Raw genomic sequence first — 15,577 nt, 5'->3', positions numbered from 1 at the left:
AACATAATGCTGCTGCAGGCACAGCTGACTAGGATGTGCTAAACTGTAGTGAGCTGAGATAAGGGTGCTTGAAGTCTCGATTTAAATAGGGTATTGAATGAGGGTGGAGTTTCAATGCTAAAGTTATTTTTAATAGGACTGTGTAAAGTATTGACTGTTGCAGTATTAGTGATAATGATTTGTTTAGTGTACCGATTTCTCAGACTTAAAGGATCTCTTCAACTTGAAACATATCTTTCTTGGTTCATGCTCTGTTTCTTAGAGATGTTATTTTCATGTGGAAGTTCACTGATTATCTATTGCTCCACCTTGTTTTTAGACTCCTCAGAGACAAAAAAGACTCTTCTGCCGCTACTATGATGGAAACAGAAATCCTCGGTACATTCTGGGCCCTGTCAAACAGGAAGATGAGTGGGACAAACCTCGCATTGTTCGCTTCCTTGACATCATCTCTGATGAAGAGATTGAAACTGTGAAAGAACTGGCAAAGCCGAGGGTAAATGCCTAATGCTTCTTAAATTTCTTAAATTTCTTGTATGGTTTTCTGTGGGAATGTATATACTTGTCTCCTCTTGAGTGCAGGTGTGTGCGCCGTGTGCTCACATGTTGCCTTTCTCATCTCAGCTCTTGGTGACACACTCTTGCGACAGAGTGAGGAAGCTGGAAATTCAGAGTAATCGAGGACCAGGTAACAGCAGTGCAGGATTGTCAGGGTCTTCCAGCAGACACTGTTTCAGTACATGCTATTTCAGATGAGGAGGAGAACGTTCTACAACATGCTACAGATGTCCCGCAGCTAGGTTGCCTTGGAGTTACACCTGTCGTCTGGTGGTTGTTGGGGTTTCGTGGGTTTTTTTGTTCTAAAGGTCTGTACTTGCTAGAGTTGTGACATGGCAAAGAGTGCTGTCTAGGGAGAGGCAGCCATACTTCTGGTCCTGCAATGCCACATTATTTTTAGATAGGAATAAACGGTGGTGTTCTGCATTTGGTATAAAGCTGACTTCTGTCTCCCAGGCTTTGAAGTTACCTGCACATGGAAGAGCTTTAACAAGGCAGTAAGCAGTACCACTTAAGCAGTGGTACTCAGCTTTTTATTTATAGTTCCAGCTCATCAAAGCATGTTTCAGAAACTGGATGACGAGGTTCTTGTTTCTGCATGTAGAATAATCCAGGGCAGCTCAACTGCCACAGTAAACAGGAGTGTCCAGACAAACACAACACTGCCTGAGTTTCTTCTGCAGCCGGTTGTTGTGACTCTACATCTCAAGGTGTGCCTTGAAGATGTAGTTAGTTAATTTTTTTATCAATTATCAGTTATTTCTAGAATAAGATTTAAACTTGTGGGAATGAGATTTTACTGCTTTTTTCTTTGCTTTTATTCTAAATGGCTTTTTTTCAGAGAGAGATGAGCGAATGAGGATTAGGGCAGTAAGTGCATTAAAGATAAGACAAATGGTTTGCTTGGACTGCTGCAAAGTAAGCCAGCTGTGGGTTATGCTAGGCATGTTGTCCTTGACCACTACACTCAGTACAGCCTGCAGGTGATTTTAAAGCTTACTGAAGGCTGATGTGTTTTATTTCTGAGATGATGTTCTAAACTGAAAGCAAGAAGCACAAACAGTTCTCTTCACTTGCCTGTAAAACATCTCTTCCTACTTTCCTGTCAGGCAGCCTTGTTGCAGGTGTTAAAATCAGAGCCCTAGTTGTTTGCTGATGATTAAGCCCATTTGCTGCTGTAAAACACCTGACATTATGTCTTTGGAATATGACTGGATCACTTCTTTATGGAGTAGAAGTAAGTCTTAGCACTGAAAATAAAAAACTTGTATGTGTCTGAAACGTGGCTGTTTTGACTTCCAGATTTGCCAAGGTAGTTGTTTTCCTATCAAGTGTTTGGCTCGAGGTGAAGACTGGCAGATTCCTGTAGTTCACTGGTGTAGAAGCATCTGTATGTGGTTATCATCGCACGTATTTCCTACAGCCGAGGCCTTGCAGGGCACAGTGCAGAGAATGGCAAGGGGATTGTGGTTTTTTGAGACTGAAAGGTTGTCTCCTTTCTGATGCCTGGGTTGTTGCCATTGCTGCCTCTCGAAAGACAGTGCAGTTTAATCTGTGCCCAGCCTTCTGCTGTGGGGGCTGCACAAACTGGCAGCATAAAGCCTTATTGTTCAGCTTTGGGAGTCTTGCTGGAATCGTAGTTTGTGCCTGGGTTCCAGTATGCATCTGGGTGGGATGAGAGGAGAGGGAGCATTTCAAATGCTCCCAGTACCTGTTCTTGTTAGTAGACACGGAGAGGCCATAATTTACTTAATTTGTTTTAACAATAGGAAAAACCCTTCTAATTGTTTGGGTCTTGATTTGCCATTTTGTGCTTTTTCGAAGGTCTGGGCTGTGCAACTCAGCCTTTCCAGTTAAAAATGATGGAAAGTGCCAGTACACGAACAAAGTTAAAGGGTGCAGATGAGGTACTGGATCAGAGTATTAACATCAGGGGGATGGTGTCAAATATATCGAGTGCCATAAGGAAAGGAAGGCGTTGAACAGGACTCCTCGCTCTGTGTGACTTCAGAATAGAGTGTGTGTGTCTGTGGGCTAAGCAATCAGTATGTGTTTGCCATTACTGTTAAAGGAGTACAGCGCAGCTTTTGGTATAGAAAGAATCAGGTAGACTTTTATTGATCTTTCACTTACACAAGATCACAGTGTTGCCTGGATTCAATTTAACTGTTAAGACTCGTATTACATGTGCAGGACAGAGTGCTAACAAAGGAGCACTTGCTCACATGCTGTAATGTTGTACTGCTTCCAGCAGTTGTTGCAATATTCAGAAAATGTAAGCTTTCTAGTTTGCTTTATTCAGACGACTGTTCTTCTTGCTACAGAAATGGAAACGTTACTTCCAGGAAAACTTGGACTTCTCTAAGGCTCTGTTCCAAAACATAAAAATAAAAAAATAATTGAAAAAGAAAACCTAAACAAACAAAACTTAAAAACATTTTTTTAGTAAAATTGGAGAGTCCCCCCTCATTCCCCACCATTGCCTTATGAGTATGCAGCCACTCCGTAAAAGTAAAAGAAAAGCCACCATAAAATGTGACTGGGTGGCTTTTGTGGGGGCTTGCGGGACATTTCCCTTTAGGCTTCTGAATGGTCGGATTGCTGTGATGCAGTATATGCTTTGTAATGCAACTATTCTGATGGTTCGCTTCACAGCTGAGGCGAGCCACCATTTCAAACCCCATAACAGGAGCCTTGGAGACGGCACATTACAGAATTAGCAAAAGGTAAGACAGCTCTATGCCAGATGTTTTGGGCCTGTAATGAGTGTGTACATTCTGCTCATTATGGGGAAAACGAGAGGTGGTCTAAAAAGGCAACTTTGGCTTTGTAGTCCACTGCTTTATCACGTGCAGATCTGTAACAGGCTGTTACTGCTGAGTTTCTCAGTCTATTCCTACAACTTGAAGTTCTGGGCGTTTAATTTGATGTCTTGTTTTTCTTTTCTGGGTCACCTTCGTGGTGTGTGTTCTCAAACACACACCTGTAAGAAAAGGGCTCTACAATCAGTGTAAAAACAAAAAACCAACCAAACAAACAAAAGTACATGATGCTACGAAACATTCATTAGAATCTGTTTTTAGTATTCCCTTCCCCTTGCTTTTCTCACCAGCCAAAAATTGTCCTCCCTTTCCTTGTGAAACCTAGCGGGCCACTGGAAGCGTGGATTACCTTTATGTGTGTAAGAAATGCTTTAAGTCATTACCATGTGTGACAGCTAGAGCAGCATGCACACAGCGTTCCATTGTCTGAGATAATCCCGTGCTTCTGTCTGGGCTCTTCCATCTGCTGACACAGGTCTGGCAGAATGCAAGCTCAGTTTCACTGGGCTCAGTGTTGAATTTAGCCAATGTCTTCTGAAGCTGGATGGCTCTGAAAGAAGCCACCTGCCTGCTCTCCGCCCCCTTGTTGTAGTTGTGGTGATTAAAGATTGGCTGCCTTCTCTGTCAGTGTTAAGCCAAAATTCTGTAAGGAGTTAAACTTCTGGGTGAAGAGGACTTGTCTGTGAAACTCAGCATCATAAATTATTTGCAGAAAGTCTCTAGTTCAAAATCAAAAAAAAAAAAGGAGGAAAAAAGTGAAAGGACAATCTAACCAAATTTTTCTGACCAATTTGTTTTGATTTGGACATGGCAGCTACAGCTTCTGTTGCCCTTCTAATATTGCTACTTTAAGAGCATTGCATACCATCCAGACCAATCGGAACCCTTTCAAACACCTGTGGCTTGGCAAAAAAGCAGCCTACTAGGTGGGTAAGCCCTTGTCCTTTCTCTTTTTGTAGCTGAGCCGTGCTACTGTTCATGACCCTGAGACTGGGAAACTGACCACAGCACATTACAGAGTCTCTAAGAGGTAAGGGGAACGTCTTCCAAAGGTACACGCAGGCCAAGGAAGTCTGTTCTGGGACTGGGCTCCTTCAGCTCTCTGTGTGGGGCAAATGAGGACTTTGTATCGCTTTTAGATTCTTACTGTCTCTTTAGAAGAAAGAAAACGGCCTAAAGCCAACTGAGCTGTTGTATAACAAAGCAAGTGGCCTGCTAAAATGGAAAATAGCTTTTTCTCTTAGTGGTAGCCAAGACGCGTGTTCCCTCTTTCACATTGCATGTCTTGTTTGCTGCAACTAATGTATTAAAGTGTTTGCACTGCGTGGGGTTCTGCTCACACTAACAAACAGTGGGAAAGGTGGCCTGGGTAGCTCACCTCTACCACTAAACTTCGGTGTTGGTACTTGCTGCTTAAAACTGGGTGCTGGTGGGCTGTTCAAATTAGTGAGAATAGTGCAAATGTAGGCCAGTTCATAGTTTTAAAGAATTTCCTTGTTTAAATGATTGGGAGTAGTCGCTGGTTTAATAGAAAGCCAGTATTCCTTCAGCTTCCTTGAACCTAAGCCTGAACATGGTAGATTAAACCTCCAGGGTTTTGAGTTAGCTGTGAATTTCTTTAAAAAGCTATAAGTGTCTTCAAGTGCTGGATCACAAGAAACTGCTTGGTTTGAATGGTTATAATTCTGATGGAAGCTAGAACACCATTGTAGCTGAAGTCTGATCCTTAAAACCATGCTTGTAACAAGTAGCAGCAAGCTGAAAACTTATTTTTGTACATTGAAAGCTGCCTTGCACCTTCAGCTGTGTGTGGGTCTGCTTACTTATCGGAGCATGTGCAGGCAGCAGGGGTGCTTTGGAAATTGTCTGGTGCACTCTTGTATAATTTTTTTCCTCACAGCTGCCTCTACAGGCCCCCTCCAGAATGACTGGAGGAGCATACGTCTTCCTGTTTGACGTGTGGTGTACTTAAGTTTTATTTTTTGTTTTTAATTTTAAAGTCTGTCCGCGTCTTATCTTGGTTGTCTGTGATTGTGTTTTTTAAAGGAAGCGTTTATTCAATCTAGAGATTTGTTCCCTGCAACATGGACCAGTGTGGGGCATTTACTGAAGAAACTTGTTAATCTTTTAGGACATAACCCCAGGGTATTTGTCAAACTTGATGGGCTAACAATAGGAATTAGAGTAGGTGACCAGATTACTAGCTGAAATTGAGATGCATAATTTGTCTCTATTTAGTAAATTGGTCTCCCTCAGTAAAAGGACCTCTTATTTAGAGTTTTGATTTTTTTCATTAGTTGGAAGTGTTGTGCTTTGAGAGTATTGGAGAGGCCATAGCCAAGAAAATATAGGACTAGACACCACCCATCATTCAAAGCTGATTGCCTCATGAATGCGTGCAGGAGATAGTGCAGCCAGATCCCATTTGCCATCACCTCTTCACTGGCTTCCTGATGTGACAAAACAACATCTGGAATTAACTGTGTGCTGCACCATGCCTAGGGACTCTCTGAGGAGGTGTAAGAGCAGCTGTGAGGGGCTGCAGCCTCCTCTGTGTGTGCTGTGAGCCTGGAATGAACCCCAGGGTGAGCATCTGCTGCAGGAGACCCCTGCTTACAAAGGTGTCGCTCGGGAACTTCCTTCCAACCTACCTAAAGAACTCTGAGAATTAAATCAGATTTTGCCAAGCTGAGGTTTTTAATTCTATATCTTACTGGAATTGGAATTGCCAAGAAACAGGCAGGTAATTGGGGAGTAGCACACAGTGAAGTGACTGAAGGCAAGATTTTGAGGGCAGGAGCGGACTTGAGGGTGGAGGGGGACTTCCCTTCTCATGCTTCCCTTTGCCACTTCTCCATGTGCAGGTTGTTTAGGATGTATATACACTTTATAAGAGAACTGGCAGCTAAATCTGTAAAAGGAGGTAAAAGCCACCCTAAGCCCCCAAGCCAGACTGCTTTAGCAGGATCATAGTATTAATGCTAGATCACTGAATGGCTCTTGCACAACTTCTTGCTGTTGGAGTTGGTTTGGATTCCAGGTGAATCATCGCTCCTGAAACCAAAAAATGCTTGCTCTGTTTTTTTCATAGACGGCTGCGTTCCTCCTTCAAACATTCTTTCCTAGCAAATGCATGTCTAAATTACAGCATTCCTCTCTCTGAGAGGACTACTGTTTGCTGTGCAGTACGTGGCAGGCTGTATAAAAGGGGGCACCTTGCCAGTAGCCGAATAAACTCAGATGCTTTGATACAGCTTTTAAAGCTGCTTTTTTTTTTTCCTCCTTCTCTCCTTTCAGCAGCCAGTTGGAGCTCATGGCACATGTTAAAGTTTTCACTTCAGAAATACAAGTCTGTGCTTTTATTTGCTCCCTGTTGCAACTCTACTAATACTTTTTACATACTAGGTACACTCTAGAATGTTTCTAAGTGTAAATGCAAGTATTTTGCGTGAGCCATGACTGTTGTGCTGGTGTGGCTGAGGCTAAGGATGTGGCCTTTCTCATGCCTGATACCAGGCTGCCTAGTGCAGTTGGAGAAAGAGACGAGCTTTTGGGCACGTCAGCCCTTGAATGTCATGTACATCTGGACAGTTGTCTGGTTTTCTCCTAATACGTAGCTTAGTCCAGAAGTATTTCTGCATATAAATCCTGCGCTGAAAATATTAAATAAGATACGTGATACAGAGTTATAAGAGGGGAGAAAGTAAATGCAGTTACTGCTAGCTGTTTGTAATGGATATAAAAATTAAGAGCTAGCTATCTGTGAGGAAGAAGAAATCCTCCTACGTGAATTTGGCACTCTGATGAAGTTCTCTCAATTGCTGTAGCGTATTAACTTAGTTCAAGGATGTCTTTTTACAAAGCCAAGTGGTATTCCAAAATACCACTTTGTAGTCTGGGAATTTTGGCTCATGGAAATATCAAATCCTCCAGTAGTCACCCACATCTTAAACTGCTGTGCTTGTGACTGCCCAAGAAATAAGTTTGTCCCTTTTAGTTAATAAGTTTGCTGCTCATAGGTGTCAGCTGGTCAAAAATTCAACAATATGCTTTTAGTGTGAATTAGCTTGTCTGGTGAGCAGCTTAATTGAACAACTGTGTAGGGAAGAGTAGGGTCTTGTGTGCCTTTACTGAACCACAGTGGACCTTGGAAAGAAGTTTGCTGAATACAAGTTAAGGCTGTTAATTCTGCATTATATACACCACTGGTGATGGAGGAAAAAGTCCTTTGGGTGAAGGAATACCTTCCATAAATGATCTTGAGCCAGGCACACACTTTAATGTCAAGAAAGGACCAACTCTGAGACTTGGCCACAGCGCAAAGCCTGCAGTAACAGAGGGCCCTTGTGCATCCTAAATGCAGCAGGCATTAAGCATTGCTTTAGGCCATCCGCAGAGCCTCCTGAGCTCTTGTGAAAGCAGATTTTGTGATGCTTGCAGGGTTAAATCACACTGACTCTTCACTCAGCTGCAGGCCTCCCCCTTGGGTTTTGTGCAGCAGACGGGCTGGCAATTGAAATACAGCTTTGGTTCCCCATTTCCTATACCTTTCATAGACTTCATAGCCTTGGGCAATTAATTTTATTTCCAGAATACATATAGTACTTTTCCTTTATGAAAGTTATAGTATTCTCCCTGTTGAAATAGTCAAGGCATTCATTGCAATTCTAACTAACCAATACAGTAAGAATGTTGCTTTTTGCCTTTCTTTTTCCTGGAAGACCTTTATGGTAGATTGGATGGAGGCAGCAAGAGCCTACGATTTGAAGGCTTAATGGCCCTGCCCAATGGCTGTGTTGGGGCTTTTCTTGTGTATAGAATGGGAGGTTAGGGTTGCTTGTGCATGTCACCATTCAGCATGTGGCTGCACTGCTGCTTTTCGTTTGGGAAGTGCTTTGTGTTAGCATTCTGTGTTCGCCTGCCACCTTAAATCAAAGAAGGATGCATTGTAACACTCCCTTATACTAACTGTTTGGAACTGTAACTCTGTGTATGCATTTGTGCAAGTCTGTCTTGAGACTTTTTCTTTTATCCTTAGTTCATTTGTTGTTTACAAAAAAATGCTCATAGAGATTCTGTAACCTGTGTCAGTGCCTTGTCACGTGTCATGTTCCTCCTGTGCAAAGTGGTTTGCTGATTTTATGTAGTTTTAATATTAATGAAATTAACCTTAATTTAGTTATAGATGTGAAAGTCTATTTGAGTAGAAATACTACGGTGTACTTGCTAGCTAAGGCTCAGAGAACAGGTTAACAGCCTTGTAAAAGCAGCAAGGACCACTGATGAGTCTAAAAGGCCAAGCCAGGTGCTAGAGAAAAGGCAGAACTAGCTGTCTCCATTGTCCAGCAAAAAGGAGCAAATGTGGGGCACAAATCATCAATATTCTCATCCATGTTAGGTACTAGCAGGGGGCTACAGTGTTAAACAGAGGAGAGGGCACACTCACTGCCTACGTGCTCGAGAGAGGGCAAAGGGGAGCAGGTGAAGTGAAGGTATCTTGGGTAGCTGCAGCTAGCAGCAAGAAAAACAAGCATCGTGTGAGCAGAGGAGTACTTTAAAGAAAAAAAAAGGAAAAAAGGACAAAAGGAGAAATGGCATTGGGTAGATGAAATTGTTTTTCAGAAAGAACAAAATGTTTCCCTTGTAAAGAGATAAAAAATGTGTGCATGTTTGTTTCTGTGTAAGCAACGGGATGTGTTCAGGGCTGGTAAGGGTCCAGTAGAGATGCACAAAGCTGAGGTCATACTGGGCCTGTGTTCTTTTCTGCCAAACACTGCTCTTCTGGGTATGCAGCTGCTTCTGAGTGACAGAGCTGCTTCCCAGCCTTGTAGCTTTCAAGAATGAGCAACTACATAGAGTAAAAAAAAAAAAAAAGCTTCACTGAGTCTAGGTAAAGGCAGCAGTTCTTGTAGAACTGTTCTTCTACCTGTTCATACCTTTTACTGCTGACTTAGTTTGCAAGTTATTTAAATGCAGTATTTCAAGCTGAAAAGTCCTAATTTATAGTAGGAGTTAGTGTAAAGATGCCTTTAGAACTGGGAGGCTGACCATTTGGATTTATTTTTTTTATAAAGGAGAGGTAGTGTTTGGGGTTTTTTTTGCTGTTTTTTCCCTTAAAAATCATTGTGTACGTGAGGCATGGGCTAAATACTAAATTTGTAATAGGCTGTTTTGGTGGAAATTGTTCAATAGGGAAAATAGTAAAGAATTTTATGCATGATTTGTTTTTATAATGCTTTTTAGCTCAGGTAAGTGATGTGAAAGGACAGATGACAGAGTGCATGCCTGTAAGTGCTTGATATGCAGAAGAGCCAAGTTAGTTACAATCACATAGATGCTGTGTATGCTAAGTAAAGCAACTCACGTATTCCTTTCCCAAGTTCTGCTTCAAAGTGCATCGAATGTGGGGCCTAAATTAGCTGTTTGGAATGGGTAAGCGCAAAACTGTGTTGTGCCTGTTTCCTAAAACAGCTTGAAGCAGATTCTACTGTTTGGAACATTTCATTAGTCTTTTTGTTGTCCAGAGTGGGAATGAATGCCCTTAATTTTAGGGCTTCCTTCAAGCAGTGCTACAAAGTGTTTTTTCTTGAAAACATGTTTGTTAAATACAGCCCTTTATAATGCCCTTGAAATATTTCTGATCATCTTGCAAAACTCCCGAAAAGTATGGAACAAAATTTTAAATTCCAAGTGTTGCATTTGCACTGCTAGCTTACTGCCGAATTACTGCCATATTTCATTAATTTCTTCTCTCCTCTGCTTAGCGCTTGGTTGTCTGGATATGAAAGCCCTGTGGTATCTCGCATTAACACCAGGATACAGGACCTAACAGGACTTGATGTCTCCACAGCAGAGGAGCTACAGGTAAAGTGTTAGGACAAGTCTGGGGGTTAATGTCACTTGGGATTCCACTCTAGATGGCTTCACGTGCAGCACCTGGTGCTCGCTCAGGCAGTGTTGGTGAAGTGGCCACAACAGCTCATTCACCTCAGGGCAGCTGACTTGGGGGCTAGTTTGCTTGAAGGCCACGGGAAGAATGAGTGTTCTACAGGGAGGAAGAACCAAAGTTATCTTTGCAGACCAGTGCTTATTTAAGTGTGAAAGGGCTTTCTGTTGCAGAAGGGAAACACTCATAACTGGAGTGGTTGCTGTTGATTGAAGTGGATGTGTGATGCTGTTTTATTTATAGTACTAATACTAAGTTTCATTGCTGCAGGGTCAAGCTCCGCTCTGTGGTGATAGTGAAAAGTTTGGCTCGACTGATACTTAGGGAAAGGGGGGGTAGAATGGGTATTTAGATTTTCTATCCCATCTTTGGTCCTGGAAGGCCAACAGTGTGCTAGTATCTGTAACGTGGGGAAAGGCAGACTGTCACTTGACTAAATTTTAAGTACATACTTTTATTCATTCACTTGAGGCTTTCGAGTGAGAGCTGCTGCTCTGATTCTGAGGAAGCATTTGTACACCAGAAAGTGGTTCCTGGAAGCTGTTGTGCTGCTTTGCTACTCTGTTGAGGCTCCTCATGATAAAACCCCCAGCATCTGGTTGAAAATTGAGGTTATGAATACGAAGAAAAGATTAAGAAAAATAAATAGGCAACAAGGACAGTGGATCCTCATATTGACGTAGAGATCAAAAAGTGATTTAAATGTCAACGACGTAAAAGTGCCATGATGTATTTTGAAGAGTTTCTATAGAAGGAAAATATTTTTCTGCCCTGGGGTTGTACTGGATTCCTTACCTGGCATGCGCTGCATCTCGCAGTGTTGTTCTTGGGTGCGCGGCTCCTCTTTCAGCCAAACGGCTTGTGGCTCCTTGGAGCCTGTGGCTGTCCAGGTCACCAGGAGTTCCATAAGTTTTGTGGCCAGGTTCAGGTGTGGCAGAGAGCTGTCTCAAGGAAAGCTCCCCCTGGGGAAGGGAAGGCTCAGCTCTGGCTTTGCTGTGAGCTGGTGTCCCATCGGGAACTGCAAAGGTGGAGTGCAGGGCTGAGGCTCTAAGGCTCTGATGCAGGTTCTGGCCCTACACTGATGAGGAGTCTGGCTGAAGCCAGAGCTTGCTGTGAATGTAGAAGTTTACATTTACAGAGCTGCCGCTAGGACTGTGCTGCATACGGTTCAGTTTAGCTGGTGGAGACCTGTAACTTCCCAGGGCTTCATTTTTAAACTTCATCTGTTGTAAGTTTGTAGGTGACGGGCAAATACTTGTCTGGGTAAAATACTGCTTTACTAGATTTTATGCTTCTCCTTCCACTGTAGGTAGCCAACTACGGAGTAGGAGGCCAGTATGAGCCTCATTTTGACTTTGGAAGGGTAAGTCCTGTTTTCTGTCTCCACCTCTTTCTTCTTCACAAGCACTGTGTTTCTCTTTTTCAGGTGGCAAATTATGGAGTGGGAGGACAGTATGAACCCCACTTTGACTTTGCACGGGCAAGTAAAGAGATGAAGGAGAGAGTCACCTGGTGAAGCCTGGGCCTCTTGGCTGTGGCACAATTTTTATTCTTCAATGTGTATTAAATTTTGTAGCTATTCTAGCTTTTCTAATCCCTGTTAGTGGAGAAAGCCCTCTAAACCACCAGCTGAACTGATAAACTTTTTGGGCATTACAGAGCAACAAGGTTTTTAATCAAAAACATAATTAAAGAATTAATCTAAGGAGATGTCAGGTAGCTTTTAACAGAGCAAAGGGCTTTAGCTTTATTCTGAATCTCAGGAAATGTTTAGAAACATTATAGCTGGCCAGGGCACTGGCCATGTTAAGCCACTTATTTAAAATCACTGAAGGATCTACAGTTACACTGCATCAAAACTCGCTGTATATCTTGTCCTGATGTGTGTGGCAGGTGGTGGCATTAGCTAACCTGCTTCTGTGCAGTGGAGCTACCACAGCTGTAGCTGCAGTGCAGAGCAGCGCTGAACAAGGGAAATGTGACTGCTCGGGTGAGCGCTTAACACTCAGAGAAAGGCATTGCAGGCAGTGTAGGAAAACTCACATTGCAGCTTACTGGGTAGGGCCTATGGTGTAGAGGGAGAAATTCTTTCCCCAGAGCCGAGGCTCAGGCATCTTGGATGCTGCTGAAGACATTTTGAAAGGATAAGTGTGCTGTTACTGTAGTTCATGTGAGGATTGCTAGCAGACTCCTAACTCGAGGAAAAAGCCTACTGAGGCCATCTTATCTTGCCACTCCCAAATTTTTTTGAGTTGATTTAAACTACCAACCTATTTCTATTCCAGCTTGAATTGCTGGAAATGATGCCACTGAATACAGTTGGTTATTTATTGGGCATACTTATGTGTGATTTAACACCTTCAAATTAACCTAATGCTGTGAATGCAAGACACCAACTGTTAATCAGAATCTCTGCTCTGTAAGCACATGCTCAAAAGCATTGCAAACAATTAACAGGTCTTGTTTGGAAATGCATGGGTTAATTTCTGGAGTAACGATTGCTGAAATTTTAGAGCAGGTAAATAATGGTCACAGGGGGTGGGTTTTAACTGAAGGTGGAGCAGATGTTAGTATCATAACCCATCAAAATGAGTGTTGGTTCTTGTAAGTCAAGTGATAAGAGCCTCTTAGTTACTCTGTGGCTCTCTGGGCTAGTTAGTTAGTTAGCCTGTTATGCTCCTGAGTGCTGAGGTACACTTGGCTTCTGTCCTTCTTCCCAGCTGCAATCACAGAATCATACAATATTTTGGGTTGGAAGAGACCTTAAAGATTATCTATTTCCGACCCCCCTGCTGTGGGCAGGGACACCTCCCACTGGATCAGGCTGTTTAAAGCCCCATCCAACCTGGCCTTGAACACCTCCAGGGATGGGGCAGCCACAGCTTCCCTGGGCAACCTGGGCCCGGGCCTCACCAATTTCATAGTGCAGAAATTCTTCCTTATGTCTGGTCTAAGAAGTAATGAAAGAGTAAAGGTGAGGTGAGGGAGCTGGTGGGGAGGAGGACTCCCTCCTGAACACAGCGCTGTGCTGGTGCCATCACAGCTGCCTTTGGGCAGGGACAGCCCTTCCTTCTGCCCAGGTGCCTGCAGCTGGGATACTGCTGCTTAACCAATCATTCTGTGGATTTTTCATGGCACTCCAAAATGCCTGTTGAACAGCAGCTGGCACCTGCTGCTCCAGTAGGAGGTGGGAAAAGCCAGAGCAGGAAAGGAGCTGAGGGCTACCCCTGTGGCAGAGCATGGCTGCAGAAAAGGGAATAAGTGAGTGTAATGAAATAAATTGTGGCTGTGAAGAGGATTTATATACTCATTTTTAGGCAGTACAGATGTTCTTACCCAATACCAGTTTGGGCTTATGCCTTCCCTGTCCTACAGAATTTTAAAATGCCTGGTTTATTTAAATTAATACATACACTCATGTTGCATTCTCCCCTCCTTCCAAACAGAGGGATTGAATCAATTCTTTGCTGCTGGCTCTGCAGCTGTGAGTCATTGGCTTCTCTCAATAATCAATATAAAATGCTTATTAAATCTGCTTGCTTTTATTCACAGAAAGATGAACCGGATGCTTTTAAGGAACTGGGAACAGGCAACCGAATTGCTACCTGGTTGTTTTATGTAAGTGATAGATTTGTCATGTGCTAGTGCCAAAAATATCTGTTGCTGCATATTCTATGCTGTTGAATTCAATTCCATTATGTTTTTTTTACTGGTGACTTGCAAATGAAGGCAGCTACTGATTTAACAGTAATACATGAAGTATAAGTAATGGGTTTCCCCATGTGTTTGAGGGGAGGTTTCCTCAAAGGTGAGCATCACCATGAATTCCTTGACTGTTGGTTTGTTTTACGTTCGCATGGGTATTGATGGCGCGCTCCCTGCCAGAACATGTGGGGAGAAGGCTGCCGGTAGCACTCGGAACACGGTGGGTGGGTTTCAGCTGTACATAAGGCTGTCTGTTACACAGCCTCTTCTCCCTCATGGGGAGGCAGGAGTCAAGTTCTTCAGTGAGCTAACTCTGTTTGACTGATCCCTGGGACTGCCTGGGCCTGCAGCTGACCTGTGCCTTTCCTCTCAGATGAGCGACGTGTCGGCGGGGGGAGCCACTGTCTTCCCTGAGGTGGGAGCCAGCGTTTGGCCTAGAAAGGTGAGCAGAGATTCCATCTGGTGAGCCACTCCCTTCCCTGCATACTTGGAAATAGAGCATAGGACGAGTTTTTGATCATTTCCAGTACATTCACACAGAGAAAGTGAGAGCAGAAGGCGGCACCTAGGAGTAAGTGAGGAAATGGAAGTGGTACTGGTCAGTCCAGGGGCCTCAGATCTTCTGAACAGTTATATTTGGACTTCACTGCTTCTAACACATAGGATTTGCGGAACATCACAGTACTGCAAAACACATTTTGAAAATACTGAGATCTGTAGGTAGTTTCAGTCTTGAGGTGTCTGTTCTCCTTGAAATGGTGTGTTCCTGTGACATTTTTCCCTTAGAAGGGTCACAAATAGGGTCATTCTTTGTTGTCTGGCTGCTCATTTTTAGTAATTCTGCTCTTCAAAGCTAGTCAGAGTTAAATGCAACTGGCTTATTGTTTTAAAGGAATTAATAGCCAAGTATATACAACCGTAGAATGAGTCAAAGGAGGCTCACTCCTTGGGAAGGCAAGTGTTTGAATATGGGAGCCTAAAACAAGTATGCATACCTCTGCCTCATCGTTAGCTAAGATGGTGTGAAAGTGTGTATTGCACGGAGTGAAATGTTGAGGGTTTCCTCTGCCATTTCCAGGGAACAGCTGTATTCTGGTACAATCTTTTTCCAAGTGGAGAAGGAGATTACAGCACGCGGCACGCAGCCTGCCCAGTACTAGTTGGAAACAAGTGGGGTAAGTACCCCTCGTGCTGTTCTCACTATCTGTGACCTGAGCTCTGGGGCTTTGCTGGGGGGTTGTGTTGGTTTGATTTTACTTCTGGACTTCATGGGGGAATAAAATGAAATTAAGCCATTTACAAAGAAATCTGCTTTATAGCTATGTCTACTAAATATCTCTCTGTAGATGTTTTTATATATTACATAAAGTAGCATGTTTTGTTACATGTATAGAACCATGTAATAATATATCTGATAGTCTTTTGTAGTTTAGCAATTATTGGAGGGTTTTTTTCCCTGTCTTGGATTTATTACACTGACTTCACGTGTGTGTGTATTGAAGTACTTCAGAAAATTCAGATAATTGGTGCTTAACTTAAAGCTGGC

General features: G+C 43.0%; 1 protein-coding gene across 4 annotated transcripts in view; it reads left to right on the top strand.

Annotated features, from left to right (window-relative positions):
* Window positions 1-15,577, top strand: part of P4HA1 (prolyl 4-hydroxylase subunit alpha 1) — a 35,666-nt gene that overhangs the window by 18,980 nt on the left and 1,109 nt on the right. Inside the window, exons 8-14 of one of the 4 annotated variants that reach the window (XM_069863913.1) lie at window positions 320-496; window positions 3,214-3,284; window positions 10,145-10,244; window positions 11,753-11,810; window positions 13,883-13,944; window positions 14,405-14,473; window positions 15,110-15,206. In XM_069863913.1, coding sequence (XP_069720014.1) covers window positions 320-496; window positions 3,214-3,284; window positions 10,145-10,244; window positions 11,753-11,810; window positions 13,883-13,944; window positions 14,405-14,473; window positions 15,110-15,206 — 634 coding nt within the window. Of the gene's footprint in view, window positions 1-319; window positions 497-3,213; window positions 3,285-4,339; window positions 4,411-10,144; window positions 10,245-11,635; window positions 11,690-11,752; window positions 11,811-13,878; window positions 13,945-14,404; window positions 14,474-15,109; window positions 15,207-15,577 lie in introns of all 4 variants that reach the window. The other 3 variants (XM_069863912.1, XM_069863911.1, XM_069863910.1) reach the window with 3 other exon arrangements.

The sequence above is a fragment of the Phaenicophaeus curvirostris genome, chromosome 9 (assembly GCF_032191515.1).
Source record: "Phaenicophaeus curvirostris isolate KB17595 chromosome 9, BPBGC_Pcur_1.0, whole genome shotgun sequence".
NCBI classification, from domain to species: Eukaryota; Metazoa; Chordata; class Aves; order Cuculiformes; family Cuculidae; genus Phaenicophaeus; species Phaenicophaeus curvirostris.
The sequence above is the reverse complement of the archived record's forward strand: the minus strand, read 5'-3'. Positions and strand labels throughout refer to the sequence as shown.